A 21,040-nucleotide genomic window follows, 5' to 3' on the forward strand; every position below is an offset into this window, starting at 1 on the left:
GATGGACACCCTTCCCTGAGAAATACCTTCTCTAGAAAAGACACTAAATCTCTGGCCATTACCTCTCTGGATACTTCCTACTCCACCCATTTAGAGTGGAAATCAACTAACACAAAGATATATCTGAAACCATCTCCCAGACCTGCAACTGGATCCTAAGATGTCAACAGGTAACTTCTGCCATGGTTGGGTTGGCACAATATTAGATTTCAGTTGTACTTCACACACAACCTTTGATTTGTCACTCTATTGACAAGCATAGAAATGTTTTACATAATTCTCCACCATTTTATCCATCTTGGGCCACCAGTAACTATGTCGTACCCTTCTCTTAGTTGCCCCTTCTCCTAAATGACCTTGGTGAGCCAACTCTAGAAGACTCCTTCGCACACCCTTTGGGGGAACTATACAATTGCCTCTTCTTAATCTACCTCCTACAATACTCGGCTCATCTCTTGTTTCCCACCATACTTCAAACTTCCTATCAAGGACTTCCTTATGGGGGCTCAATGGGAATGGGCAATGGTTTTTTGAATGGGGATTTACCGGTCCCGCAAAGGTCGGACTACACCGGAAAGTCCCCATTGAACGAGACCGGTGCCGGTACCGTTAATGGAGGCAGTCATGGCGCAAATAGCACCATGAATACCTTCAATCTCGGAATTAGGCCCATAGTCTTATTTTGCCACTTCGTTTAGTTGCTATTACCACGGGCGACAGCCATTCAGCACCTTCCACTCTCTCTATGACGCCTCCTTAGAGTACAGAATCAATCTCTTCTTTCACTTTACTCTTTAGATTCTGTGGCACCAACCTAACTATGTATTCTTGGTACTGCATTTCTCTTAAGTTTGATCTGGTGTTGATATCCATTCAGCTTTCCAAGATCATCCGTGAATACTTTAGGAAATTCCTTTTCCCGTTGGTCCCTAATTTCAGCAATCATAACTGGGCATTCCGCATTGGCTTGTATTTTTATTCCTAGTTTTTTCTGCTCACTCCAGCCTAACAAGGATGATCCTTCTTTAATTACATATATTTCAGCCTCACAACTTCTTCCTTTGAATTTGATGACAGTTGTGTATTTTGCTAATAGCTCAATTTTAACATTGCCGTAGGCATACAGTTCAATTGTAGCTTTACACAAATCTTCTATGCTGCCTCTTACACAATTCAGGAATGTTTCTTTGAACATTATTGTCCACAGTGAGCAACTGTCAACCTTCATCGTAACCACCCTGTTATTAACCATTTAAACATCTATCAGTCCTTTTTCTCCACCATAGACGTCTTCAATCTCCAAGACATATTTAACCAGTATGTTTTGCTGCTCCGCTGTGTTTTCCTCCTGTTCAGGACACGTGATGCCTGTTTCTATGTTTTCCACTACAGAATTTTCTCTGCAGACTCTAGCAAAATGTCCCTTTCTTTTGCACTTGAGACAATTGGTGTTCCTTGCAGGACAGAAGGGATTTGAAGAGACGTGGCAGTTGCTACCGCACTTGAAACACTTTGTACTTTTCCTGGGGGTTTGTCTCTTTCCACTTTTGATTGCTGCCACTTCACTGTTCCTCTTATCTGACTTCATACTGGCCATTTATTTAGAAGTCTCTTCCATGCCTCTGGCCACTTCAACTGCTTGCTCTGGAGACAAGTCCTTCAATAATAGCTTCTCCCGTATCCTGTTGCTGTTAGTACAACGTACTAATTGGTCACGAATGAGAGAGTCAGTTAGGGGTCCAAAGCCATATGAATGACTTAATGTGCGTAATGCTGCAATGAAAGTTTCCACTGGTTCAAAGGAATGTTGGTTTCTAGAAAAGAATCTGTGCCTCTCAAAGGTGATATTCTTTTGGCTCAAAGTGTGCTTGTAGTTTCCTGATGGCCACTGTGAACTGGTCTTCTCCTTGTCCAATGTCTGTGGGGTCAGATAATCCATCGAAGACACTTCGCCCTATGTCCCTAAATTGTGTAATAATATTGCTACTTTCCTTGCAGGGGCAAATTTGTCTCCCCCAATAGCTATCAGATAAGTGTCGAACAACCTTTTCCACCTGTCCCACCTAATGAGAGGGGTGTCGGGTTCTGACAGGAAAGGTGGTGGGGGAGGCATGCTTGCTGCCGCCATTGTAATTGTCTGATCAATAATTTACCAAAATCCTCACTTACCAACGGGCAGTATCTTCACAAATGTAGTACTTTGTGCTTCGCTTACTTCAGGTTGAAAGTTTATATGAGAAACCCTTATTACAGTTCGGCTGGGATATAACTGAATTTCTTTTCTCATTCACCACTAAGTATGGTATTTATAGTAAAGGTTTCCGTTGGTTCTACCTTTCTGAAATGTAGGCAATTGTTAGTGCCCCTCACTTTCCTTTAATACGGTTGCAGACATTGCCAGTGCCCTTCACTTTCAGTTAGTATGGTACCTGGCAGCAGGGCACGTCCCTTACGACATGGCGGCCGCTTCTACACCTGGCGAAACGAAAGTGGGCGGAGCGGCTAATCGAAACGAAGGTGGGCGGAGTGGCTAATCTCTCCGGGGTCCGGCGGAGAGATGTTCGTCCTTCCGTGGCCGCTACAACTCCTGAAGAAATGGAGCAGCTATTCCTGTGGCCGCTGCTACACTGGCAGGGGGAGCGGCCGCCTGCACCTCGCCGGCTTCAGCCCGGCAACCTGCAGCTGTGCGTATCCTTACACGATCAGCCGGGACGGAGGCCTCGGGAGGGACAGGGACTTACCTGCTCTTCTTCTTAGGGAGCTGCACGGTGGGCCCACTCTGCGTCTGGAAGTCCTGGTCGCCAATGTGAAGAATGAGGTGGGACTCTTTGGAAAGATTTTCAGATACGTTTTAATCAAGCAGGCCCACCGGCTCCCATCCACCAACGGTCGTTCGCCCGCATTCCATCTCCACGAGCTCACTAGAGCATAGCATGAGCTCGTGTAGATGGAACGAGGACAGGCACAAATGAAACAAACATTTGTAAATAACATGTAATTAAGGATGAACAGTGAACCGAACATGTAAATAAGATGAACAGTGAACAGTGAAATAAATACAATAATACAAAATCATTACAGAGAACTATATAAGAAACGAAGTCGAAGCAAACACAAGACGAGCAGCCACAGTTCAGAGACATGATCATATCATTCGCTGTCTGCAGGCCGCCTCCTCGGAAGCCTGATGCACTAAAGTCCACGTCAGAAAGCACGACGTGCAGTATGTTGGGCTTCCGGGAACAGGGCTGCAGACTGTCAGGGAAGGCAACGGGGCTCCTCTGGTAAATGATGGAGGCAGGGGAAGTTGGGCGGCAAGTCCGCGTAGCAGATGGTGGAGTGTGGGGCGGGCAGGGAACCCCTCTGAAAAGGACTGGGGTGGCCTACATGGGCTGGATTCTACAAAGTGTGTCTTTTGTTCCCAGTCCTCGGACCCTGAACCTATTGTACAATATCGAACTGTTTGTGTCCCTACAACATGTCGAAAAGTTTGAATAAAAAATACTGAGGCAGAGAATGCAGAATTTTTGTTAAATCTAATTATTGGACTTGAAATCGAGTGGAATGAGACCCCAGAGAGCACCAAAAGCATTCCCTCATCCTATTCCCTTACCCCACTCCCCATCTATTTTTGTACAAAAAAGTAAACCAAAATAATTTGTTATTTTCTGCCTCGTTATTTTCTCATTCGAAAATTTCTACGGATACCCAGCATGTCCCCATATGGTGCAAATTAACATTATATGAACTGATCCGCTGTCATTCGACGTAATTGATCCCCTAATACTTGCCCCAAAATGAGAATGATGGGTGCGATCATTTGAAAAGCACTTAAAAGCCCAAGGTGAAGACGATTTGGACAAGTGTGCTAGATGTCTCCTCATTAACCTTGTAGATAGCGAATATTACGTCCTCACACCCACCTACCTTCTCGCAGGATCAGCTCGCGACCTATGAAGACCTCAAAGACTGCCTGAAAAAAGACTTCCATACACAGCGAAATATCAACGACAAACATCACATCTTTAACACTGCACGTTAACTACGGGGTAAATCCATAGACATGCTTGCCACTAAACTACGCAAACTAGTAGCATGCTGTGGCTTTCCAGCAGGGAGTCCATTCATGTGTGGATCATAGCAGAATGCCTATCCTCTTCATTCAAGAAGAAGCAGCTGCCCAGGGAACCCCTTCCTCGGCCACCACACTCACGTCGGCCTGTACAGTAGCAAGAGCAGAATCCCAAGCGCCACAAATGGAGCACAAAGCACCGCGCAAAGGTGAGCTGGAATACCAAATCCGGGAACTAATTCCCTACCAATGGCCATTCAAGACCTCCAGGAAGCAAACCCAACTCCTACAGAACATGCTACAGAAGAAGCGGCACATCCCTTCCTCATGAAGAAACGTGCCCTGCGATTGGCTAAACATGCACTCATTGCAATAAGGAGAACCACTTAGCCAAAGTGTCAGTCTAACCCCAGGAACGGCAGAGACAGCCAGACAAGAGAAGTCACCAGTCGCGTACGTGCCATGGACACCACAGACCACGCTCCTTCTGATTCAGTGTTAGCCTGCCCATCGGACGAATTCATCTACACGATGACCCCAGAAAACACAGAACAAGATGTAGAAATGCTTGGAGCTGATCATCGTGCCGGATTTGTCATCGACACCGGAGCACCGCTAAACATCATGCGCATCTCTGAATACACAAAGATGAAAAAACAAACATGCCCTGACGATATCAAGACTCGAGAGTATTCCCGTGGGCTGCCAAAGGTCCAGTAAAAAAACATGGAACATTCATGAGGAGGATACTATGCCAGAAGGACAAGATGATTAAAGATGAAGTTCATGTCCTTCAAGGAGAAGTCTCAGGCATTAATCTCCTGGAAAGACAAACTGCGAGAGCTACGGATATCCCAGACATAAACCTTTCGATGTCATTCACATCCCCAAAACAGCTGCAACACCCGATGTTACTCCAAGGCTTAGAAAAGCTCACAGGCGCACCAGTACCCCCACACATGGATGACTGTTATGCCTATACCCCAACAACCCCACAGAGTTCCCATCTAATCCATCGTCAACACAGAGTACCACAAAAATCCCAAATCTCTCCAGCAACCAAATCATTGAAACTGCTACAGAGCCAACGTCCTTGATCTGCCATACATGGGCAGTACCAAAAGAGCAAGCATTGGCAGTACTAACAGTCTGGGCTTTTGTGTAGGCGTGGGAAAGGCACTTGCTTAGGCACAGCCATCGTGGTATTAATTGCCCATTGATGGAAGCTGATGCAAAATGGTGCCTGGCAAATGCCCAATACTTATACTCAAGCCTTTACTGTTGACTTTGCCAATGCTTGTTTTTAACGGGATTTCGGTGGAGGACACGCATAGTGTTTATAAATCAAGTGGCTCTAGGTAGGCCTGGTTAAGGACTCTGTACTACACAAGCAGGGGGTTTACAACTTCAATTAAGTCATTAACTCTCAGCTTTGAAAAACCACTGGCAGGCACATTGAGTGCAATGTTTGATAAGGCTTGAATAAAGCATGCTCAAAGAGATCCCATGAGGAGGGGTTTTCGGCTGGCAGGAGCAAGAACTGGGGAAGAATGGCCATAGGCATAAGAATCGCCGTGGGCAGTTAATGGGTGGGCAAATAACCAAACAACACCTACAAGCTGTGCGCCCCTCCTTATATGAAATTTTCTCCCTATCTGTACTATAATGCAATATTTTTTTCTTATTGGTTTCACAAGCGACCCCTAATAGACTAAACTAAAAATGGCAAAGAGAAAATTCTGCTGTGTGTCGACATGCCTGAAAAAAGCAATTGAAAGGGATAAGCATCTTGGCATGTCCATCAATGATGTGATAACTTCTCTCAGCGACGCTCAAATGTTCTCCAAACTAGACCTTAACAAAGTCTACCAACAGATCGAAATCAACAAACAATCCCGGTACATTACAATATTTTCCACTCTTATGCCTTTACAGGTACAAATGCCTGAACTACCTCAGCTGTAGAGATCTGCCAAGGGAGCATCAGAAGAGCAATCATAAAAATAGATAATTGCTTTAACTATGATATGGGATTTATAATGCGCTTAATACCCAGAGGTTTATAAGCATGGACCCAGGGATCGAACCTGTGTTGCGCCGTGTCGTCTTGCTTCCAAGGCAAACACATTGCCCCTGAGCTATCCTCCAGAGACCATAGACATGATAAGCTAAGTCTTTGGTGTTGACCAACATTCCCACGATGATGCATTAGAGAAGGTGTGGTGCACAGCTTTGGAAAAAGCAGGCCTAACTCTGAACCAGAAAAATGTAAATTTGTAAAACCCGAACTAAAATTCTTTGGCCGAATCTTATCAAGCAAGGAGGGGCAACAAGGCCTAAAAAAGGTGGAAAGACGTAAGTGAAATTCAGTCATTTTTAAACATGGCCAGCTACTGTATCAGGCATGCACAGTATTTCACAACGATCAGCACACCCGTCAGAGAACTCACTAGGTTGGACATTCCGTTCCTTTGGACCAAAGAATGTTAACTTGCATTCCAAACAATAAAGAACAACACTTCATCCCCTGATAATATTTCGATTTGACATTGTGCTCCAAGCTCTTCATATAAGTGAGCCCAGAAGGACTAGATGCTATCCTAGCACAACAGAAACTTGGGCCGAGTTACAGTGGGGCTTGTAGTAGCGTATGCCAGCTGACTGAATATTCACAACCCAAAATAGAGGAAGTAGTGTCCGCCTGGGCCTGTGAACACTACCCATGTTGGAAACGTCCACTAAGCCCGTAAATAAAAGCCTGAATGGGTGATTTGGTGTCAATGCTTGACCAAATCCCCCATTCGGTGCTAAGGGATGCGGGGGTGTCCTCCACACCCTTGTTCACTATATTGTGAGCAGAGGTTGCGGGGGTGTCCACCGCAGCCAATCACAAAAAAGTTTTAAAAAAAGGAAAGGTCCCTGCGGGGCCGGTTCCCGATCACGGAAGTGAAAGGTAACAGGTGTTGCAGGGACACAACAAGTTGGCGGTAGGGGGCGGGGATGTGGGTGGGGGTGTGGGCCAAATCGGAAATGTGCACGGGGGGAGAAAAGACCAAAGGTTATTTTTGGAAAAATAATCTTTGGTCTTTTCTCCCTCAAACATTTCCGTCTTGGGATTCCAACCCCAATCCCCACATGTTCATATGTGGAAAGCCATTCACCATTGTGACAGACCATCAATCCCTGGAAACGATCTATGGAACCCCCAAATGTAAAATTCCCCAGAGGATGAAAAGATGGAGCTTGCGCCTACAAGACTCTGACTTCAAGATAATTCATAAGCTAAGAATACACTGGAGCCGTGCCAAATGTATGTCTAGGCACGCCCGAAAACACCCAGAATCAATCAACCCTGATGCTGAAGAATACATACATTTCTTCATAGAGATAATGCCCACTGGCCGCGTGCCCTTCCAGCACAGTGCCACAAACTCATCCAGAAACAACTATGGAGGCTCATTTCTGAGATGAATACTTCCTCTAAGCACATAGGTAATTCATAAAAGATCACAACCAACGTTCAACACCGGCAGACACTGCCATCCGCCGGGTTTCCTGACCAATCATTTCAAAAGGTCGGCGACAACAAATCATAGACACAGCCCATGAAGATCAATGAGCGTTGGCAGCCATTAAACAACAGATAAGAAACACCATGTGGTTCCCCCTACTAGACCAGATGGTTGAAGAGACAAGAAGCCCCTGTCGCACCTGTCCAGGCACTTCCCATCCAGAGAGACCCCTACCAATATCTGTGGACCGCTCAAAGAGTACAAATACTTACTAGTACTGATGGTTGAGTACTCTAGCTCTCCACTAGTACTCTTCACATACCCTGGTCCGCAGCTGCCAACATTAATCTCCAAGACGCTGCCTATGCAGCATGGGCCATTTCAGAGATACTGAATACAGACCTTGGATTGGCCTTCAATAGTCATAAGTCTGCGCTTCACGAAGCACATGGGTATCTCGCATACAAGAATCACTCTGCTGTGGCTGCAAAGGCAACAGCCTGATAGAGCACTTTTTGGGTTCCCTGAAGAAGGCGATTCACACAGCGAAACATGCCAAATCTCTCTGGATCAAGCACACAGAGCCATTCTGATTGCAGACATTCTCCTCATAACACCACTAACAAATGCCCCGTGGAACTTATGCTAGGTAGGAAGCAACGCACAAGGCGTCCTACGTTACCTCCACCAACACCTCCCCTTCATGAACCAATGAGAAAAACTGACCGGGTGGAGAAAAAAAATGAAAGGATATGCTGACCACAGATGCAGAACAAGTTCCAGTGCCCTAAGAATGGGGGAACAAGTGCTTATAGGAAGACAGAGCACCTGAAGACCATGGAAATGGTAGCGGTGCGTGGTACAAATCAACATAACATTTAAAAAAATCAGAGGCATTGTTCGAAACTTCCCCACCGAGAGTCACGACAGTCAAAGGCTCCATGATAACAGAAGGAACTCCAGGGAGAACAGTCACGAAGAATGCCGCTCACTTCAAGACGCATCACCTCAACGAGGCTGACGATAGAGCCTAAGGAATAGAATCAGACATGGCAGGCCAGGGTCAAAGGGGCCCAATGGAAGACTTAGGGGCGCATCAACACCACCCCACTAGATTTGTGGATGAAACTCAGGCCATAAAGCCAGCGAGACAAGGGTCACAACAAAACAAATACAATAACATCAACCAGAAATGCCAAGAAGCTGAGACCATAAAGGATAAGATCCTGAAGACTTGCCAAGACCGAATGACTGGCGTGAGTGGCATGGGGACCGATCAGACTCATAGAGGATCTAAACTTTGCTAATTCCTGTATCTTTTATCTTTGTATAACAAGGGGGAAGATGTACTGTCTCTTTAAATGTGTACACAGATCCGATGAGCCACATGGTCACAGAGGCCAGGGGCGGGTAAGGGGAGGAGCGCAAGGGGAAGAGGAAAGCAGCACGGGGAGTGGCTCCGTGAAGTCCACCAGCGCAGATATAGGCTGTGCATGAGTGCATAAAAGGAGGTTGCAATTAAAGCAACAGTGTCCTTTACATGCCCTGTATGGTCCTATTAGTTCCCCATCAGCTCTGCTACTCAAGATGCAAGAATGGGTCAAGTTCTAAAAAAAAAAGTTGGGGGGCTCATTAACATACCAATTGAATGTGGCGTCACCAGAAATTAGCATATCAAGGTGCCCTCTGAAAAAAGTGGGGGGACGTCTGAAAAAAGTGACGGGACTCCGTCCACCTGCGTGTATCCTCGCCGTGAGCCCTGCACAAGATGCGACACCGGCTATTGTTCTAAACCACAGCAACCATGCATCATAGTTTACCATTGTGCAGTGTTTTCACCAGCGCTGCTATACGACAGCCACCTGCATGCCCTCACCTTGCACACTCGGGCCACTCTGGCCTGCATGGTCTTGTCAGCGTAGGACGAGCCCTCCTCCCTGACCTTCTCGTTGAAGAAGTAGTATATCTTGTCATCGTCCCCGATGGCGCTGTTTGTGCTTTCCTTCACCAGGACTGATGTCACAAAGTCGGCTTCTGTGGGGGGAAATCACCAGTCATTAATAATCGTAAAATCAGCGCCTTGACGCTCAATTGCTGTATTCACTATGGCAGCATGCAACATTTCATGCACAACTTCCAGCAATGCTAAAGTCATCAAATGTGACATCTTGAACACCAGGTTTCTCGCCAGATTTTGCAGTACGCCGTTAGGGCAACCTGCTAGCAGCCCATAGCACTGGACTTGACCTCAGATTGGTCTGGTTGGGGTAATGGGGGAGTGGATTTGCATTATAGCAAGTTATAGAGGTTGACGAAGGCTCAGCGATGAAGCCAGGGGAGGCAGGGTTTGCTGCCCCCTCTTACTCCCCCCTGGTGCCCAGTGCGCCCCCCAGCCTCCTGCTGGCGTCCTATTAGCTGCCCTCTGCCCCCAGGCACCAAAAGCTGCCTCGAAGGCTAGAAGTTAAATTCAAGGTTCAAAATAACTGAGAATTGCGAGCAATTTGGTTTTCGCTCGGTAGCTTTGAAGGGTTCTACGTGTTTTCATAGCCTTCTTTTTTAAAGTCTGCACTGCGTTCCTACAGTTTGGTCGTCATGAATGCGACCAGTTTCTTTAATGGGGTTGCTCAGCCCTCGAAACACCCCCCAACCCCCCTGCCACCACCTACACATATGCGTACAGGTACATAATTAATTGGTCGAATTCGATCAAAACTGTGCTAAAAAGTTCAGATTTTCAAAAAGAAGTGTTTTAAATACTATTACCTGCATTCACGCTTGACTCCAAGATGTCTGGTGCACGCACCTGTGTACTTGTGACATCACTCACTGTGCTTTCACGGTGGTTAACTTTAAGAACACGATTGAAAGGCCTTTCCTTCATGTTTACAGCGTTACACGTTCAGTCCTTTAGCATGTGCTGAAAGCTATAATGTGTCAATCATTTGTGATTGTACTCCATGGATTTAGTGCCATTGTTTGAAACTGATGTTGAAGTTAGATTTTGCATGGGACTAGCACTAGGGCAAAATTTGCCCCTATTACTGAAAAACACTGGGACATATTTCAAAATCAGTGCAGACAAGTGCAGTTTGGCATGTTATATGCACCAGGGCAAATATTGTCTTATTGCAAAAAAAGACATTTTCACCCCTGGTGCAAAAATGCATCAAAAATGTACCTGTTTTGAAGTAGGGCAATATTAGCCCTAGCGTCTGTACCAAGCCAAACTGCACTTGTCGTGTTGCAATGGTTATGAAATGCATCCCAGCATTTTTTTAAATAGTGCAAACTTTGCCCTAGTTCTAATACCGTGCAACTTTGCACTTGAACTGGTGCAACATTCCTGTAATCTGGCCCCCTATACTCACTACTAGTTCCTTGATCCCTGAAAGTAGCTCCTTCTTATGAGGAGATATAGCCAGGGGCTACTTGCACTAGGGTCAGACCACTGCGCGGCTTATTTCTCTGCCCTGTATCCACACGAAGTCCGGTGAATGCATTCCTATGTTACCGCCACTGGAGGCGTGCTGGGGTCATAATTTGTATTTGGAAGTTTGGCGAAAGCTTTGGCTCACATTAAGGGCCCAATTCATGGAATTTCTTGCCCGATTCAGTGTGACTTTGCACTGCTGAAACGTGACTTTGCACTGCTGAAACGTGACTTTGCACTGCTGAAACGTGACTTTGCACTGCTGACACAAACCCTGATTCATGGAACTGAACTGTGCAAAGTGCATTTTTGCAATGCAAAGTTAGTACAAAGTACATTTTGCAGTACAAAATGATTTGCACTGACTTTGTACTACAAAAATACACTTTGCACGAGAGCTGGTCATTGGACCGGCTCTCGCAGGATCCGAGATCCAGCATCAGGTGTGAAGCCGGTTCTCGGGATCCAGCCGGAGTCAGCTGCCCCAATCCCCTGCTGTGCACTGGGGAGAAGGAAAAAAAGCCCACGTGAGCAAACTAACTTCCTCTGGTGACCTCATGCAAGAGGTCACAAGAGGAAGTTACAGTCCTCAGCCACGACCCGGTTTATTTATTTATTTGTGCAATGTTTGTCGGATATCTGTATCCGACAAACATTGCATAAATGAATAAATATACAGGTATCCGACAAACACTGCATAAATAAATACGCTATTAACATCACACACGATGCAGCCACCCAACTGCTTTCAGAGGGAAGCTGCAGGAGCTGTGCCGGGTGTGGTTCAAGTCAAGGAAAACGTTGCTTATGGCGAACAGAAATCATCGTGTTTGAAAAGTACCCAAGGGGAAGATTGTTTTAATAAAAATGGAATGCAAATTGATCATTTTAAAGAATATTTACCCAGCAACACTGGTGAAAATTATTTTCCACATAGTTAAGTAACTCCTCACCAGTGCCATATAGTTTGGAAAGTAAGCAGCATGAAAGAAATAGCGCCGTTTTAAACTATTATTTTGGACATTTCCTTTGATTGGAGGTCAACTGCCAGCTCTGCCCCCAAACTCTGCAACCACCCCGGCCCTTGTGGGCTCCCCCACCAATTTTTTTCCATTTCCACCACTGCTTTGCACAGTTCCATGAATCGGGGTTTGTGTCGGCAGTGCAACGTCTCGAATCGGGCCCTAAGGTTATTTTGAGGAATTGTACCAAAATGTTGCCGTCACAATTACAACGGCCGAAAATGCTGACTTTTTTTTTTCTTTTTTTGGACCCCCCCTTACACCACATATATATGTGGGGGCATATAGAATATAATATTAATATGAGGGGCTGCGGCGGGTCTCACCCCGCAAATATGTGTGGTGTAAAGGGGTTAAAAGAAGTCAGCATTTTTGTCCGTCGGAATAATCACATAGATCCTTAGTTTGGCGGTGCGGTAAAGTGGTGGCATAATGGAATTACCACCATTGATTGGGCCAGCAAATTCAGAATTTGAAATGTTAAACCCGCTAAAAACCACCTGAAAGAAATGTCCTTTGCATACAATCTTTACCGCCAGTGGCATGGAATGCCCAATGGCGGGACTGCAACCTGATTAATAACTGAAGGTTGCCCATGACTCTGATTTATGCTCACCCCTTCCTTTTACCACATGCGGTAATGCTATTAAGAGATTGGGGTCTTATAATACCGTGACACTTTTAAAGTGGCCCTTCTAGGTTGGAGGCGCTACTTGGTGAAGGAGTAGAGAAACTATTCAGCAATTGTGAAAACAAGTATGCAGGGGAGTAAAGGGACAGGGGCGGCGGCAATGGAGGATGCAGAGGGGGGAAGGTTTGCTGCAGTCGATGTTCAAGCGAGGTGTGCTTGCAGAGTGCTTAGGCGTGCTTTAATAGCTATCCCTGGAACAGATCGTTTTTTAGTTCTCTTCTGGATAGTAGGAGCGGGCGGGCATGATTTGGAGGGAGGTGTTCTTGCAGTCTTGGGGCGATGAGTGAAGACTTTTTCATGACTTTGCAGGTCCATAACTGTGAAGGCTTAGCTTCTGGTGGTGGACTGGCAGCCTGGCATGGTCCATATTCCTGCCAACATTGCCCAGGTATTCGCCGTGAGTGCTTTGATTGTGATGAAGCAGGGTTTGAAGATGGGTCTGGCCTGCCTAAGAAGCCTGTTTAGTGTCATCTGAGTTTGTGTTGCCTTTGGTGAGTAATGCACTGACGCCGTGCAGGTGGGACAGGACAAGAGCCTGGACACATGTGTCAAACAACTGAAGCCAGAGAGGCGCAATAATTGTATGCGGCTTCCCTGCTTGGCGGCTTGTGTTTTCAGACCCACCGGCTGTGAAGCAGGCAGCATGACAACCTGTTCCAGCCGGCAGATTATCAATGTTCCCCTCTGTTTGCACAACACCGCGCAACTCAACAAGTACGTACTGGATCATCACGTAGGACAAGGAGCAGGCCTCCGCTGCGAGAGCCACACGGTTACGGTACGGCTGTACAGCACAAATTGGGCCCAGCTTGAAAAGGGTGAAGAATTCATTTGGTGAACAATGTGGACATCTTCACAAATATTGGATATCTGATATCAAGGCAATCATAGTAAAATTCAATGAATGCAGAATGTGATACCGTTATAAATTGTGTTATGTGATGTTATTCAGCATTTATACTGCACCCATCACCCCCGTAGTGGTCCTACGGCACCTAAGTTTGTCCGAGAAGTGGCGTATTGTGACCCCGCCAGGGTGCGTCATCACTGTGGACATCCCAAAAGGTAAGAGGGAGGCAAGTCTGGGGGTACATACGGTCCCCCCACCCTTGGTTGGTTAGGTGGTGTTTGTGTCGATGAGTCATTCTTTGTATGCATTGTGACATATTCGGATGCTCTGTCAAGTTCACCAGATTTCGCTGGTTAATGTGTCTGAATTTGTATTCAGCTCAGGGCTCAAGTCGAGGGTACACGCAGGTGGACAGAGTCCACCCAGTTTTTTCAGAGGGCGGACTCAGTCCCCCCAGCTAAAATGAGAAACGATGAGTGTCCACTTTGAACTTATGAATTAAAGCCGATCTCAGGGATCAAACCACAGTCGTCAGGTTTGGAGGCCGGACAACATGCACACCTTTTAACATTTTCAAAAACACTATTAGAAGAAAATATCCTCTCTTGGTTTTCTGTGTGTGTTGATTTTATGAAAGGCAAATGCCATTCGTCCTGTGCAATTTGGGTGGTTATGCAAAGCCAATTTAATTAAATGTGCACATTCCACCTTGATATGCTAATTTCTGGTGACGTCACGTCCCATTGCGTTTGTTGGTGAGTCCCCCCACTTACATTTTTAGGACTTGACATCTGATTCAACTCCATCTTTTCATATAGTGGAATTCTGAGGAACGGTCGAAAGGAGCAAGATCCCGTAATAAGGTCTCTCTCCCCATGCTTCAGGATTCTGATACATCTCTGGGGATGCTTGTGGTCTCGAGCTGAACAGATGTGACCAAGCAGTTTTGCTTGTACTGCCCCTTTTGGGGTGGGAACAAGCCTAATTTGCATATGGTCTTTCCCCTTTTGTAATGGCTTGGCAGGCAAATAACCATGGTCTGGAGGGCTGCCCAGAGCAATACCAGAGGTTGAGATTAAGTCTAAACCTTCCAGCCATCAACCCTTTTCTTTTGCTATAGCCACCCCGAGTGGGACGGCTATTCACAGACGTGGGTCCCGCGCTTGCTGGGCCTAGAGACCCAAACTACTCCTCACTGATGAGGTCCAACGAGGCTGAAACATGTTTGGGGATGCTTGTGATCTTGTGCAGAAGTGATGTGACCAAGCAGTTTGTGCTGGACTGCCTCTTTTGGGGTGGGACTGTGCCTGATTTGCATATGGTCTTTCCCCTTTTGTAATGGCTTGGCAGGTGAAGAACAATGGTCTGGAGGGTTTCCAGGGCAATGCCAGAGGTTAGGATCAATTCTAAACCTTACAGCCATCACCTGTTTTGTATTGCTGGGACTCGACATGCTGCTCAGTGTGTGTCAGTCAGAATCCCTAAATGACATCACCCACACTTTTCATGAAGACCCCTGGTTTGCTTCACCACCTAAGATCCCAGGCCAGAGCCCAGAGTGCCCATTGTACCTGCTGATGAAGTCATCTGTGAATGAGACACTACAACAAGCACCTCTTGTAAAGCCTGTTAAGAACAAGGAGCAGTTTCATGAACACATTGGCTGAGCCACGGCACTGCATAGCCGCACGGACACCGACAGTAATGCAGGACCTCCCCCTGACTCCAGGGCCAGCAATGATTGAACATCTGCAGGTAATTGGAATTATAGCAAATGTTTATACGGCCCCCACTTTCAGGCTGGAACGTGAGAGCGGTAGTGTTTTTTAATTTTTTTATTTTTTAATTTTATTTTTTAAACTCTTTATTTAGATTATTCAAAAATAAATATAAGTCAGAACAGAGAATTAAAAATTGAAGAAATAGAGCATAACAAAATATCAAATGCAATAACTATACTAAGACAAATAGTGAGGGGAATAAAACTGCATCTTTAATTTCCAATTCACCACCAACCAATTAACCTAAACAGCACTTTTACACTTAACAAAAATACAACATCAAAGACACCACAATCATCAACCCTCCCCTCCCACCACAGCCCAAAAATATAACACATTCTGACAGAGAATCAGACATAAAACTCATTGAATGTACTCCATTGTTCATTGTAAATTTCCTCTTTGTGTAATTTACTTACTTTCAATTTCTCGAATCGAGAAAGAATTTGCAATTGAACTAACCAATCTTCTAATCTTCTACACATGGCTTTTTCCTAGTCTTCCAGATACGTAATATCAGTCTGACAGCAACTAAAAAGACTTTATGGATCCACCACAACATCAGATATTCAAGATGTCCCACACAACTCAAAGATTTCAATATCACCGCTAATGGGTTTCTAGGAAAAGCCATCTCACACACCAAATTAACCCTATCCAAAACTTCTTTCCAAAACCCCACTACCTTTCCATAAGCCCATAACATGTGTAACATAGTACCCTTATCTCTCAAACAACCCCAGCACCTATCAGTATCACCAAGTCCTAATTTAAACATCCTATTAGGAGTCCAAAAAAGACGCCCTAATGTCCTCTGGTGAATAAAGCGCAAATTCAAATCAGCCTTCACCCTAATAGGAACCTTCCACATACTTTCCCAATCATTCAAAGGTATAACCTCTTCAAGTTCCTCAGATCATGTAGACCTCAATTTATCCCATAGTATTAGGGAACGATTTTCAGTCGGAAAGAGTTTTAAAAAACTAGAAACCCTATGTGGAACAGTAGAGACAAAATCGCACCTCTCAGGTCTCTGCAATAGAGGCAGATCAATCAGACAGAGATTTGGAGAGGTTGCTGTGATTGCGAGCAGGGCGAAGGTCTCAAAGATGGAGAAGGTCTTGAAAGAACCCTACACTGCATAGCAAGCTTGGCAGTATATCCTCGGAGGCAACAGTGCTGGATGCAGAGCAAAATGGGGTTCTTTATTAACAATGGACTGTGAGCACTGCATAGCCATCTGGGCCTTATATCTCTAGAAGCCACAGGGCTGGATGCCGAGGGAGCTGGGGTGCTATAACCCCAATGGCGCTGTGACAGCTGCATAGCGAGCTGGGCGTTATACCCTTGAAATTCACAGTGTCAGCTGCAGAGCAAGCTGAGGTGCTATAACCCAGATGCATAGCAAGCTGGGCATTATATCTCTGGAAGTCACAGTGCTGGATGCAGAGCACGCTGGGGTGCTATATTCCCAATGGCGCTGTGACAGCTGCATAGCGAGCTAGGCAATATTTTTTTGGAAGCCACAGTGTTAGCTGCAGAGTAAGCTGGGATGCTATATCCCCGATGGCTCTGTGAGCGCTGCATAGCGTGCTGGGCAATATTATTTTGGAAGCGACAGGGCTGGATGCTGAGCGAGCTGCGGTGCTATATTCCCAATGGTGCTGTGAGAGCTGCATAGTGAGCTGTGCATTATGTTTTTGGATGAACCAGTGCTGGATGCAGATCGAGCTGCGGTGCTATATCCCCAATGGTGCTATGAGAGCTGCATAGTGAGCTGCGCATTTTATTTTTGGAATAACCAGTGCTGGATGCAGATCAAGCTGGGGTGCTATATCCCCAATGGCACTGTGAGAGCTGCATATTGAGCTCTGCGTTATATCTTTGGAAGCCACAGTGCCAGCTGCAGAGTGAGCTGGGGTACTATATCCCCGATGGCTCTGTGAGAGCTACATTCTGTTAGGGAAGCTAGTAGAGTACTGGATCCCTGGGAGGGCAAGTTCCCCCCAGACCCTATCAGATCCCCAGTTACCTATGACTTAGAACCATAATATAAAAGAAAGTGACATGTATGTTGATATGCGCGATAGCTTATGATCACTTAGATAGTTTGTTACAGTCCTTTGTGACGATAATAACAAATAATAGAAACATTTACTTTTGTGGTCAGTGTGTTTTGCGCTCTGCGGTTAAACTATCTTCTGACATCTGCCATTTCCTTGAAGACTTCAACCTTGACGTCCTTGTTGTCACAAAGACGTGGTTCACTGCCAGCTTGTCACTATTTTTGGCACACGCCTCCCAGAGGGCTACAAGATCCTCTCTAAGCCCAGGCCTTACTGGTCTGGGGTGGAGTGGCCCTGATCTTTCCTGAATGGGTCCCTGCTACTATCATACCCACTCAGTACTACTCTTCCTTTGAATGCTTTGTCTGCAGGGTTGGTGTCTCTCCAATCCTCTCGCTGACTTTTTCCACCATCTACATGACCCCTGGTCTGGTGTGGCCTCACCTCTTTTCCCCTGGCCTCCACCTCCAAGCTTCCTTTCCTCAGAGACTTCAATATTCATCTCGACTCCCCTGATGCGGCCTCTGGACTGTTCCGCAGCCTCTGCGACTCTCTTTCACTCACTATTCTTCACTCTGGTCTGACGCACTCAGCCAGATCGACCTTGGATGCTCTCATCTCATTAGACATCCCCATCTCCAACCCTCTCACTACACCTCTCTCCTGGTCTGACCATGCTCTCCTGGCCTCTCACCTGCATCCCTTGGGTCCCCTGGCAAAGCCTCTGCCCACACTGCCAGTCTCCTTCTCTATCATTCGTCCGATGAAGCGAGTGTCAGTTGCTGCTTTTGCCGCCACTTTCCTTTGCCGCCACTTTCATTCCCCCTTCCGCTCCAGCCACTGACTCTCACACTGACACAGCCCTTGCTAACCATCGCCTCTCCATCTTCAAAACTCTGGGCATCCTTGCCCTTGTCATGAAGCCTGCCTCCAAGCACACCACCTGGTATGATTCTGACCCAGCCTCTCGGAAACGCAAGTGCAGAGTTGCTGAGCAGAAGTGCCAGGCTTCGAGCACATCCTCTGACAGATTGGCCTGCCACCTGCTCCAAAAGCAACACAGACTATCCATCTGCTCGAAGAAGGCCTTCATCCAGGCCTGCATCTCTGGGGCCACACAAAACACGGCTGAACTGTTCAAAATCTGCAATGAACTCACCAATCCTACTGCAGCCTCTACTTCTCCTCTTCCTTCCCTGACTTCTCTGCACTGCACTGGCTTCTCACTTCATAAACAAAACTCAGGAAATCCTGCCCCCACTCTCCTCTACACCCCTCCCTTCTCCATCACCTGCTCTCTCTGCTCCCCTCTCCCCTTGCCCCCTACTCTCCTTTCTCGCCCATACCACTGGATGAGGTCTCTCTACAAGTCCTCTCTATGAAAATCTCCTCCAAACATGTGCTCCCTTGCTCCTGCAGGACTATCAAGGACAACATTTCCTCCCTTGCTCCAGCCTTAGCTGATTTCTGCAATCACTCCTTTGCCACTGGCTCCTTCCTGCTACCCCTCAAGCACTCCCTTGTGTTTCCTCTCCTCAAAAAGCCTTCTGACGACCCCTCCTGCTCAGTGAACTACCGCCTTATCTCCATTACCCCCTTCCTGGGTAAACTCTTGGAGAGGCTGGTCATCTCCGAGCTGATCTACCATAATGAATCTTTTGGTTGTCTCCACGACCACGAGTCTGGCTTCAGAGCAGCCAGAGGCACGGAAACTGCACTCCTGAACACCCATGAAGACTTGCTCTCAAATCTGGATTCTAACTCTCCTTCCATTCTCATCCTTCTTGACCTTTCCTCTGCCCTTGATACTGTCAATCATGCCACCTTTATAAATTGGCTCCATGATACCATTGGCATCACAGAACTGGCACTGGACTGGTTGACCTCCTTCCTCTTTGACCGTCCATCCCAGGTTCAACTGGGCCATTTTCTCTTCCCCATCACACTCTCCTGCGGCGTTGCTCAGGGCTCTATACTCTCGCCGTGGTTCTGCATCATCTGATTGCTCCTCTAGCCCATTTGATCCCCGCCTTCTCACCTAACGTCCAGTGTTATGCAGATGACACACAGCTCTCCTTCAAGCCCCCCTCCACTGCCTCCTCTTCTTCCTCTCTCATTCCTGATTGTCTGACTGTTATTCAGGCATGGTCTGCTGTTAACGTTCTCTGCCTTAATGCCAGTAAAACAGAGATCCTTCTCATTGGGACCCCAGCTCCCTCCTTCCCTCCTATTCTCTGCTGCCCTCCATGGGCTCCCTCCCTTCATCCAACCTTGGATTCATCTTTGACTCCTCTGTCTCCTTCTCGCCTTGCATCACAGGCCTTGCCAAGAAGGCCCACTTTCAGCTGCAGCTCCTCAGCTCCTCAGAGGCATTCTCACTTTCCTCGCCTTCCCCAAGAAACTCAATGTGTCCAGAGATCTGGTCCTCTCTAGGGTAGACTACTGCAACAGCCTCTTCCTCAATCTGTCCATAATAGGACTGAAAGACTAATCCTTGGCCTCAAGCCCAGGGGCTGCATCTCTCCAGCCCTAAAACCAGAGAGTAGGGGGCAGATATCTCTCTCCGTAGGAGCCTCCCTCTGGAATGGCCTCCCTGCCCCTCTCAGGCTTAAGCCAGATCTCCTTAAGTTCCAGAAGCTTCTCAAGACCCTCCTTTTCTTTTTTTCCTTCCCTCTCCCCCTCACCTGCTAATGCCCCCCCTCTGCTGCATTTTGACTGGACGCCTGGTTCCTTCTGATTCATACAGGGCACCAGGCCCTCCTCGCCCAGTCTAACCCTGCACCTGATCCCCCAGAACCCTAATCTGCACTTGCCCTACCGGGCTCCCTCAATCAGTAACTGCATGGTGGGGCCTGCACCCCTGCTGTGCTCATCCAGCCTTGTCCTCGCACTTAGCACATGGACCTTCATTCCCTGCATTCCCCTGGCACTTGTCCACCTGACCTCCCTTCCTTAGCACTTGCTTAGCCCAGGTCCCCTCTTCACCCCTCTTCCTCCCCTCAGCACTTCCCCGCTCTCCACTCCGACCTGCAGTAGATTTTGGACACAGGGAAGGTCTATGGAGGATCCCTGGTCTCTTGGCCCTAGTCCCTGGCACATGGCAGGGCACAGTCACATGCATTATTATAGGCCAGTCTCTGGGTTTGAGTCCCTTCCCACCACACTGGTCATCAGGGCAGACCAGCCCTATAAGCATAGACCCTGAACTGAACGGTTCCATGTGATTTCATCGCCTGCTGTTTCATCGCCAGGCTTTTAAACGTACACATTCCAACGAATGTGCTCGTTCCAAACCCCCCCAAGCACCCCACCCACACTTATTTTTTACTATTGCCCACCCAACCAAACCCTTTCCCACCCCCCCTAAAAAATTCGATGAGCACATACGATGTAATGTGTACGTTTAAAAGCCTGGCGATGAAACAACGTCGAACCGAACTGAAGACTATCATACTAAGCAGGCTGATGAGAGACCTACACTTCCCCCTTTGCGAGAGCCTAAACATTGTGTTAGCCACACCCAAATCCCCCTTACTGAGAAGAAAAATGTTCCCTTTTAAGGGGACCAATCTGATCTTATCGAGGGAGGTAATTCATACAGTGCAACTGTTGCCAG

At 46.9% G+C, this 21,040-nt stretch overlaps 1 protein-coding gene across 2 annotated transcripts in view; it reads right to left on the reverse strand.

Annotated features, from left to right (window-relative positions):
• The window catches only part of SEMA4G (semaphorin 4G), a 960,547-nt gene that overhangs the window by 399,126 nt on the left and 540,381 nt on the right, over positions 1–21,040 (reverse strand). For both annotated transcript variants that reach the window (XM_069611666.1, XM_069611665.1), the window contains exon 8: positions 9,461–9,618. In XM_069611666.1, the coding sequence (XP_069467767.1) occupies positions 9,461–9,618 (158 nt within the window). The remainder of the gene's footprint in view (positions 1–9,460; positions 9,619–21,040) is intronic.

The sequence above is a fragment of the Ambystoma mexicanum genome, chromosome 8 (assembly GCF_040938575.1).
Source record: "Ambystoma mexicanum isolate Mex_15411 chromosome 8, UKY_AmexF1_1, whole genome shotgun sequence".
NCBI classification, from domain to species: domain Eukaryota; kingdom Metazoa; phylum Chordata; class Amphibia; order Caudata; family Ambystomatidae; genus Ambystoma; species Ambystoma mexicanum.